The sequence below is a fragment of the Microplitis mediator genome, chromosome 2 (genome assembly GCF_029852145.1).
Source record: "Microplitis mediator isolate UGA2020A chromosome 2, iyMicMedi2.1, whole genome shotgun sequence".
Classification (NCBI taxonomy): Eukaryota; Metazoa; Arthropoda; class Insecta; order Hymenoptera; family Braconidae; genus Microplitis; species Microplitis mediator.
The window spans coordinates 3,351,359-3,361,776 of NC_079970.1; the positions used below are offsets into that span (position 1 = coordinate 3,351,359).

At 30.7% G+C, this 10,418-nt stretch overlaps 4 protein-coding genes across 4 annotated transcripts; all 4 read right to left on the reverse strand.

Moving 5' to 3' along the window:
• Window positions 1–249: 249 nt before the first annotated feature.
• Window positions 250–1,372, reverse strand: LOC130663074 (60S ribosomal protein L37). Its single transcript, XM_057462137.1, has 4 exons — window positions 1,231–1,372; window positions 788–923; window positions 470–554; window positions 250–380 (listed from the first exon to the last, which is right to left on the reverse strand). The coding sequence occupies exons 1-4, from the start codon at window positions 1,231–1,233 to the stop codon at window positions 329–331; spliced, it is 276 nt and encodes a 91-aa protein (XP_057318120.1). The 5' UTR covers window positions 1,234–1,372; the 3' UTR covers window positions 250–328.
• On the reverse strand, window positions 1,326–3,774 carry LOC130663065 (translation initiation factor eIF-2B subunit gamma). The gene is made up of 4 exons (XM_057462125.1): window positions 2,958–3,774; window positions 2,577–2,889; window positions 2,281–2,498; window positions 1,326–1,589 (listed from the first exon to the last, which is right to left on the reverse strand). Exons 1-4 carry the CDS (start codon window positions 3,632–3,634, stop codon window positions 1,433–1,435), a joined length of 1,365 nt encoding a protein of 454 aa, XP_057318108.1. The 5' UTR covers window positions 3,635–3,774; the 3' UTR covers window positions 1,326–1,432.
• A 764-nt stretch (window positions 3,775–4,538) lies between these two features.
• Window positions 4,539–6,473, reverse strand: LOC130663067 (N(4)-(Beta-N-acetylglucosaminyl)-L-asparaginase-like). The gene is made up of 5 exons (XM_057462128.1): window positions 5,975–6,473; window positions 5,733–5,889; window positions 5,440–5,665; window positions 4,944–5,245; window positions 4,539–4,863 (listed from the first exon to the last, which is right to left on the reverse strand). The coding sequence occupies exons 1-5, from the start codon at window positions 6,111–6,113 to the stop codon at window positions 4,611–4,613; spliced, it is 1,077 nt and encodes a 358-aa protein (XP_057318111.1). The 5' UTR covers window positions 6,114–6,473; the 3' UTR covers window positions 4,539–4,610.
• A 149-nt stretch (window positions 6,474–6,622) lies between these two features.
• Window positions 6,623–10,206, reverse strand: LOC130663061 (replication protein A 70 kDa DNA-binding subunit). Its single transcript, XM_057462122.1, has 13 exons — window positions 10,020–10,206; window positions 9,887–9,934; window positions 9,605–9,798; window positions 9,135–9,337; window positions 8,887–8,986; window positions 8,652–8,814; window positions 8,364–8,568; window positions 8,165–8,277; window positions 7,925–8,091; window positions 7,622–7,850; window positions 7,465–7,548; window positions 7,189–7,383; window positions 6,623–6,963 (listed from the first exon to the last, which is right to left on the reverse strand). Exons 1-13 carry the CDS (start codon window positions 10,050–10,052, stop codon window positions 6,847–6,849), a joined length of 1,851 nt encoding a protein of 616 aa, XP_057318105.1. The 5' UTR covers window positions 10,053–10,206; the 3' UTR covers window positions 6,623–6,846.
• Window positions 10,207–10,418: the final 212 nt, after the last annotated feature.

Consider the following 10,418-nt stretch of genomic DNA (forward strand, 5'->3'; position numbering starts at 1 on the left):
GCAACTTGATGAATGGTAAAAAAAACTATAAAAAGTTTAAGATCAAAGTAAAGAACGATAGTAAGTTCTTATAAAAAATAAATAAATGTTAACTAATCACAAAAAATGTTTTTGTAAAAATTATTATCTAATTAATCTCTTCTGCTTATCAATAATCGATTAGAATCTTAGATTATTTAGGCGATTTAATTATATTTTACTTGTCGAGTTAATTGGATTAAAAAAAAACAAAGGATTATAAACAATACGTGATTTTATAAAGATGTTACAGATTTTTTATTGATGTATTGTTTGCCGATTTTAAATTGTTGTTATAATAACTATTTAATTATTTAGCTGCGACAGCTTTCGGCTTAGGTACTCCTTCTCTGAATCCGTTCCTGTAAAAATAAAATCAACAATCAATTAGATTGTTTGAATGACAATCATTTAAAAAACAAACAATTAATTAAATAAATAATTGACTTACTTGAATTTACGGCGTACGATTTTCAAGTGACGCATACGTCCAGTACCAGTGGTCTTCCTCCTTTTGGCTTTGATTGACCAGTTGTCTACAAACATAACAACATTATTTATATTTATTTTCTAGTATTTGATTACGAATCAGATGGTTTCAATTCTTTAAAAAGTAGATCAGATTTTAAATGAAATATCGAGTCAAGTGTCAGGTAATTGAACTGATGATTAAAATCAGTGCTCGAAAAATAGATAAAACAAACAATGAGATGTGGAGGTTTAATTAATCAGTTGATTAATGTATTTAATGATATGATAAATTACTTACATGATCTCATTTTTTTAGCTGGGTATCCACACTGAGCACATTTGGACTTTTGGATGTGGTACGAACTACGTCCACATCTTCGGCACAAAGTGTGGGTTTTATTGTGCCGCTTTCCAAAACTGGAAGTACCTTTCGTCTGTAAAAAAAATAATTCATTCAATCAATTAATTAATTACCATCAACATCACCAATTATTTGATGGTTTCTTCATTTTCCGATGGGTCACAGCAATATAAATAAAATATGTCACGAAAACATTTGAAAAATCTAACCTATTCTTTTGTCACATGGGTTTTTAAACAACAAAAGATTTATTAACATTATAACTATTTTATTAAATTAATATATTAAATGTTTACTGACATATTAATTAATAAATTGACAGTTAAATCACGGGGATTACGTGATATTTATTGGATTTTTACAAAAGAAATTAAACTCACCATCTTGGAACTGTAAGCTCCGAACAGAAAAAGACCGACTTGCTACTGGAGCAAAGTGAAGGTAGAGGTCGTTAGTTTTAACCGGAAATAGTCAGAGTAGCGCGGGAATATATAACTGGCGTTTAATATTAATAAAATGTATCAATGGTAAATGGAATGAAAAGTCAAAATACAGAAGTTGAAATATATAAAATTTTATTTATTAAATTTCCATAAATCTATCAGCTTCAGTTAGAACTTCACGTGAATGATTACTTCCTTGGCGGACAATATGCTGAGCACCAACGAGACAATCTTTTAATTCGCATCCTTCTTCAACAGTGCAGCCGTTACAAAGTATACAGTTTTGTATAACACATCTGAAAATACAATAATTAATTATCAATTGACTAATTAATTACTAAGTAACTGCAAATACAAAAAAAATTTATGAGTGTGAATGTAGCAGACATCAGACAAATTTAAAATTACAAATAAATAGAGTAAATAATTTAAAAAAAAAAATATATATATAAAATGCACTTATCAATTTTAAAATTTTTTAAATGCGCTTTTTTTTTAAATTTTATTTGATTAATTATTTATGATACTGAAGTTAGCAGACGTCTAATAATTTTTTGATTTTTTTTTCGACGATAAACCAGAAAAAAAAAAATATTGGAAAAAATTGCACCTGTAGTTTTTTAAATTTTCTACATGTGCATATTTTTGGTTTTTTTTTTTTTTTCTTCAAATTTAATTGTTCAAAAAAAAAATCCAAAAATTTTGAATTGTCTGCTAACTTCAGGATCATAATTATTTACTCTATTTATTTATAATTTTAAATTTGTCTGATGTCTGCTACATTCAAATTTTTGGATTTTTTTTCTAAAAGAATAAAATATAAAAAAAAATGTTTAAAAAAATCGCACCTACAGCTTATTAAATTTTGTATATGTGCAATTTTTTTGTAACTGATTTGATGAAAAAAAAAAGCGAAAATTTTTAATTGTCTACGAGCTTCAGGATCATATCACATTTACTGAGTTATAATTCAAAAATTAATGTCACCTTTGTTTAATAGTGACATTTCCCATAATAACGCTGTCGGAAATTCGTGTCTTGGGTTCAATAGTCGCAGCAGGGCCGATGTGTGATTCTTTTACTGATGTCTTTTCATCAATCAGAGCTCCTTCATCAATACGACAATTAACAACCTGAGTACTTTTTACTGTAGCAAGAGGGGAAATTGTTTGTGTAATAATGTTGTACGGAGGAGTGTCTGATGCCTGAAATCAACCAGATATTTAACTTTATTAGTCAACAATATTTATGTTAATAAATAAAAAAAAATTTGGGTAACATACCATACTATTAGCGAAACTATACATTTGTATGGTATTAGCTCTGAGTCCACAATTACTGGGTATCATGTATGCGTAACACCTGATTATGTCATCATGATAAGCATTATCAAGATCAGAACTATGATCATTGAATGCCGACATTTTTCTGATCAGTGAATCCAATTTATTTTCAACAGCGAAACGATAAATGTCATCTTTGATATCCATTTTTACTACTGATGCATTTTTGTCGTCTGCTGATGGTTTTGGTGGACGGCTCAATTGTTTTTTTACGATGTAAGGAAATAATTCACCTTTGAGTGTTCCAAAACTCCTGTTTAAATTTATAACAATTAATATATTTTAATTATAATAATTATAAAATTAATTTAAAATTCTTACTTGTTGTGGACCAAAAAATCGAGAACCCATTTACTGATGACGTAGAAATGCGCATCTAATAATTTTGAGTACATGGTAAAATTGGTGTGTTTTTGTAATAATTTATGAGAAATATGAAGATCTTCCTCAAAATCTGACGCAGAAGCTAAAAATACTAATCTATTTGTTTTATTATCAATTCCAATTAAGTCTGTTTCAGGTTTCTGTTTATTTTTAGGTCCAGGAACGATAAAAGTTGAAGGTATTTTGGGCAACGGGAACATGACAGAAGTGATACTGGCATTATTTTTGCGGTACAAATTCAAAACTTCAGTGATATTTATGTCAGCAATTAAATCACATGAAATAACAATAAAATCTTTGTGAATTTTGTCGTGAATATAACGAACGGCGTCAGCTGTTCCGAGATCTTCGCTCTCTGGTATTCCAACAAACTCCAATTTTATGTTGAGATTCAATTTATCTAGAGTCGCTGTTATTTCTTTCTTTGTGTTTTCTATTACAATAACGATTGCTTCAGTAAATCCGGCTTTCTCCAGTGATTTAAGTGGATAATAAATCATTGGCACATTATGAATTGGTAAAAGACACTTTGTTTTTCCTGCTGTTAATTCTGTCATTCTTGAACCCTTACCGCCAGCCAACACGACTACTTGAAATTCTGTGTATTTTGTCATTTTTTATTTATTTATAAGAATTTATTTATTTGTATTGTGGAATAAATATATTTAATAAGACACTAATTTACAATATTTTATTATTTAACCTCAAACAATATTGACAATGTGGAGAAGACAATTTCGGGTTCTTGTTTTGCTCAACAGAGTCGCTGTCAAATATATTTTTTAATATTTTCCCGCGATTAAAAAATTGTAAGCAGGACGAATTACCCGGGGCATGTTCAGAAACACACTCTGGAGATGAAAAATTACTTTTCCAGGTGATTAGTACCTTTGTAATGTCGAATTATTCCTTTGATTTGACGACTAGAGGATATTTCTGAACGCAGGAGTTGGATATTTATCTTCCAGAGTGTATTTCTGAACATGCTCCCGGTCTCCAGTTTTTTATGATCCTGAAAGTAGCAGACAGACATTTTTTAATTATTATAGACAAGTTATTTGTAAGTAAGATAAGAGACCTAGTTCCCTGATCATGTACTAGGTCTCTTTCCTTCAAATAAAATTTTTAGAACATGGCTCGGTGTTGCGAAATAAAATTTCTTTCCTTCACTTCTATGTGCTACTTTTCTTCTAGAAGACGTCGTCTAAGAATTCACATAGAAAATCTAGACTCAGGGCTCGGTGTTGTGATATAAAATTTTTTTCCTTCACTTCTATGTGCTAGTGTTCTTCCAGAAGACTTGGCTGATACCCCCGAGACTTTTAAGCATCTATCAGACGCATAATTTTGATCAGGATCACCGTCTAAGAATTTCGATAGAATTGCTGTAGAAAATCGACTCAGCTTCCTGATTTCGTAAACAGCGGGAAGTTTTGAAGTTTTCCTGCAGGGTCAACCGTTTTTTAGATTTCTTTATTAACAAGTCTTTAAAAACTATATAAATTAATTGAATAATTTTATTTTTTATGAAACCGATTATATATTTTTTTGATAGAGTACAATTAGAGTGTAAATATTATAAAAATATATTTAAATTAATGACACTTGTTTGATTGAATTGAAACACTTAATGCGTAATAATGTCGGTTTCCCAAGTGCTGCATTACTAACAAAATAAGGAAAAGAAGCGAATCCATTGCAAGCTGCACCATAATCTCCATTTTTACTGAGCGCTATGACAGCACCTCTGAACATGGGGTAGTGTTTAGCTATTCTGTTTACTGCTACTGCTGCAGCTTCCGTTGGTGAAGCTCCTCGACGCATTTCTTCAACAGCCAGGAAGCTAATAAATAATTCCAATGGATTAAAATTGATTCATTCCAATATTCAACCACAGTTTAAAAAAATCTATTTTCTAGGTACCTGGGCAAGAATCGCATCATTACATCACCATCCCCAGTACCGGCAGCAGCACCAACTTCTTGATCAGCATAAGCACCAGCCCCGGGAACTGGCGAGTCTCCAACACGCCCTGGTATCTTGTGATTCGCTCCATTGGTCGATGTGCCAGCAGCTATTTTTCCATTACTATCCATCGCAAGTATACCAATCGTATCATGATTATCTTCATCAGTGTCAGTTGATTCCAAAGCAATCTTAGTAGTAATTGATTTTTTTACAGGACTGTACGGCCCACATGAAGCCGATGGATTAGGGTTGACATTCTATAAAAAAATTTTTATTTCATTTAGGGTACAAGTAGCATTCGTGGCCACTGCTCTATTTTTTGAAATTTAGTACTTCATTTTAATCAATGAAAAATCATTTAAAAAATTGCGTGTCCAAAACTGGCCCTAAAATGGCCAGAAACTGTAACTCTACCCTATTTAAATATAATCTCTGGTATACATGAACATACTTTCCAGAAGTTCGGCTGACAATTATTTTTCATCCATGATTCCCACATATTTTTAGAGAAATCAGTTGCCAGTGACTCATGCTTGAATCCCATTTTGACAGCAAAGTCAGTAGCAAGAGATCCAGCTAGTAATGTGTGCTCTGTATTCTCAAGGACTTTTCGCGCGACTGATATCGCATTTTTAATATTTCTTATGCCACCAACAGCTCCAACATCCATATTCACTCTAATCAAACAGCATCAATTTATTTATTAAATTAAGTACTTAAATTATTAATAAACTGAGTAAATACCCGTCCATAATCATAGCATCCAATGTAGTTTCACCAGCTTCATCCGGACTTCCGCCGTACCCGACAGTAGTACGACATTGCAGCTCTTCGCATAAACTGCCGGCACCTTCAATCGCATCTATTGAACTTTTTTTCTCTTCATTTAAAATTTTCCAGGCTTTATAAAACACAAATAAATGGTAACTGTATTTATAAAAAATCTTTGGTATTCATAATAATAATAATAATTATTCAAAACTTACCATGCTGGGTAGCATTCAAATAATCCCACGTAATTACTACCAATGGACTCGGATTATTTGTTAAAGAATTTGTCTCCAAAAATTTATTTGAAAAAAATAATAATAGACTTAGTAAATTAAATGATAGTGCAGCTTTCATTTTGATATATATTTAAAGACTGGGTTTAATTGATTGGAGTATAAATTTATAGAATGGTGATAAAATAGCACAAGGGGGAGTAATGATTGGTAAATGGAATTTTTTTATCTCTTAGATTAGAAAAAATAATAAATATGTCTTGTGGATTTTTATTATAAAAAATCACAGATACAAAATATTTCAAATATTTATTGAAACTTAACAAGCGATGGTTTGAGGTTAAAGAAACTGCCTTTTTAAATTTTCAAATATAAGGCAAAGTACTCAATTGTTGGTCCCTATGTCTTATACTTGGGTACATATTTTATGATTTTAAAACAGGCTGTTAATTTTCTTACTGATTAAAGTCAAGGCAAATTTTACTCGAGTATTTAAATGAAATTTATTCGGTCTGGAATCTATACAAAATTTGAATTTATAAAATATATTGAAAATAGTTTTTTGAAGGGCTAGGGACTGGTTATTTCACAGAAATATCACTGGTTGGTTCATTTTTTTTACCATTACACTTTTTGAGATTTATTACTATTAATTAATGATTTATTTTGTCACCTTACATATTTTGTATACTTTTGAATAATAAATAATAGACAAAATTATATTTTATCTTTTTGAAATCTAAATTGCTGGTGATAATAATAGTATTACATAAATAATATTAATTATTGAAAAAAGAAAAGAGGAATACGTTAAATTGAATTTTGAAAAATAAGAAATAAATAATAAATTAAAGTTATTTAACATCATGAATATTTGTTATCTTTTTGAGTTCATTAACCAAGTGTTTGTTGTAGGTTTTGTAATCGATTGGTGTACAGCTAATGATATTTCCTTTCAATCGTTGCTCATCCTGAAAGCAGAAAAAAATATTGTACTTGCTTATAAAAATAAAAAAATGTGTAGTCGATAGGGTAAGATCACCAGTACCCAGCTTCAAACCAGTAGCCAGCCACTCCATGTTAAATTATATCATATATATTTTGAGCCAATGTTAAAGTATATGACCGGCTGGCTACTGGTTAGGGTCTAGGTACTAGTGATCTTACCCTACTTAGTTTATTTATTAGATACGCACATTGTAAGTGTCCATCCTCATTCGCACTTGGAAAATATGAGAAGAGAAAGAAACGTCAGAAAATTTGTCATTGTATTCATCTGGTTGGTTTTCACTCAACTCGCCGAGCTCTTGACTATTTATACCAAGAATTTTTTCCCCGGTTTCATTGAACGCGGTGACCCATAAGTTAGCGCTCCAGTCTGTTATGGCCATCTAAACATTTTGATTTTAAATTAACTAATTGTATAATATAAAAAAAAAAAACAATTAATCATTTGTATAAACATCACTTACGTTCGCCAGCAAACGGTAATGGAAGTTGGGATACTCCTTGTTACATTTTTCACACCGGAACATTCCGTTGCTTTGATCAAGAACCTGGACAAATAAAAATCATTTATTGCAATTAATGTTGGATTGTATTTTAAAAAATAATAAAAATGATAATTACTTTTTTATTGCAAGAATCACTTGGACAAGCTTTGTACAGAGCACGGTCAGGACGAATCAAACTGATGGTTGCTTTACACATAAAGTTTGTGGGAACATCCATTGAAGAACGACCTCTTTCTTCAGCTTCTGCTAATGTCATCCATTCACAATTAGCAATACTACCACCAGCTTTCGATAATGATTTCGCTTCCTCTCTTTGGCCTTCATTGAGGAACCATGCGCGGAGTCTTAAATTAATAAATAAATAATTGTATAAATTAATATTGACAATTAAAAATAAGTAAATGAATCATATAATTACCTATGGGCATCAGGAATATCAGGATCTAATTGCATGGCTGTTGATGAAATAGTGGACAAGTTTTTTCCATTTTGAAATTCTCCAATGCGAACACCTTTTAGTGCAACAACTGGATTATTTGATCCATCAAAAGTTTCTGCTTGAGTTCCCCAAAGCGTAAGAGTGATCTGTAATCAATAATAAATTTTTTTAAATTAATAACAAATCATTTATGATGCTCATGACAACTAAAATAATTACCAAAGTGTTGGAGGTATCAACAAGATTGACATCTCTCTTACGTAATTCTCGGCCGGTGTTTCTTGATGTAAGATTCTGAACATTTTCACAAGACTTGACAACCGCTAATACATCTGACAGCAAAATATAAAATTAATAATATAATTTTACGTTGTCATATTAATTAAAATTAGGCAAGTATTAAATTTGAATACAATACCTATGATTTGGTCTTTTGGCAAATTTTCAACCTCACTGATATTTACAAAGTTGTAATTCATCATCGGTATATCTTCACATGTATCATGACAAGGAATAATTTCAGTATCTGTATTTAGTGTCATCTCATAATCATTATTCGTGGTATTAAAATTTTTGTTAGCGACTTTCAAAACTCCGCGGGATATATAATAAATTTGTCCCACCTAAAAACAAGTTGTCATTCAAATAAATAAAATTACATAAAATATATTAACTAAAGTCATTATGCATAACATAAAATAATTACTTCAATTGTATTGTAGAATTTATCAACAGTATCAGTGAATCCAGTGCATCTTATTTCACCGCTTTCATCAACAAGTGTCATGTTAAATAATTTTCCATCCCCACGCGAGTTGCTCCATGTTCTAATGTCTGATTTACTTGCAACTCTGGCTTTAATTACCCACCTAGTTATCAAATAAATATATTTTATAAATTTAATAAGCAAGTGGTTCTAAATAACGATCATATCAACTTACTTATTTTGGTATGGACTCAATGCAGCGATCGGGCTGGTCATTATAGAAGCTCCTGAATTCAAAGATTCATTCAGACGACGTTTTTGATTTGCATTGGCATCTGTTATCAAAAAATATTACATTATATATGTAATTATAATCTTTTACTTATTTAGTTAGCAACTAGTTGGCTAAGTAATTAAAATTTTTGTATAATTAATGTATTTTTTAAAAAATGACAGTACGAGTAACGAATTATGAAAACTTACTAAATGGCGCAACAGTTTGAGCAGGTCTTTTATTTTGATTTTGTCCAACATTTTCAGCATTCGATGAAGTGTCTGCTCTTTGAGTTGGTTTCTCTTCTCCACTAGCTCCAGACTCTTTTCCTTGTTGGACTGGGTGCCCAATTTTACCAGCAACTTCACTGCCGGGTACTTTAACTTCGATTCCCAAAATTACCATAATTTTTCTGTGAGGAAAATAAATAAAATAAAATAAAATAAATTTTTAAATTTCAAAATAAATATGATACTAAAAGTAGCCGACATCTGACAGTTATCAAGTTGTTAATTACCATAACAAAATTTTTTTTAATTATTCACATGCATTTTTAAAAATTTTTCCCTGCCAGTATCTGTTTTGTTTATTGAAAATAAAACTTTTTAGTGTCTGCTACTTTCAGAATCATTAATAATTAACTAAAAATTAAAGCGTAGGAATTGTAAAATAAATTTGCCTCATTTTTCCTGCATTGTTGGCATTGCTCAATGCGTAACGAGTAATCTCAATGATAGAAAAATCCGACAATTCATTATTTGTGACCATGCTGTTGAGCTGGGTCGCGAGCATCGTAAATGAATTGCTTGTGACTCCATCAGACAAAAGTAATCTGTAACGTTCATTCTCGGTGCTCGCTAATCTCTTGGTTCCCTGAAAAACACACATAACCAAACGGTAACAATAGACAAAGGAATGTCCTAGAACTTTCTAATCTTTAATAAATAAATTAATATTTTACCAAAATTTGAAAAATAGGTTTCTCGACTTCAATCCCTTGAGCGATTTCCTAGAAAAAAAAAATATAAAATAATTATTTGTGTGGAGAGATGCTTATTGTCATCAACATGGACAACAGATAAAATAATTATTACATTTAACGCTCCCTTGGACAATGGAATTGTCATCTTGATTAATTATTTGAATACTTTAATAGTCTCGAATTTATAATTTTATAAAAAAGACACGTATTATTGAGTTTATTAACAACTGCGAGCTGCGTAATTCACTTGATAAATTTTCTTTTGTCACCAATACTTCAACATCTATAAAATGGCGAGTTCCCGCGCAATATTTATTTAGCGTTCTGTTTACTAAAAGGCGGGCTTTTAGTGAAAGTTACCTTAAATTAAGCCGCTATTTAACGCTCGTTTTGAGCGTCAAAATTTTTTGTCACGACAGATTTTTAAATTTCGCGCTTTAAAAATCTAATGTCCTCAGTTTTTAAACTTCTTACAAACGTCAAAAAAATTTAAAGTCAAGGACAAACATCC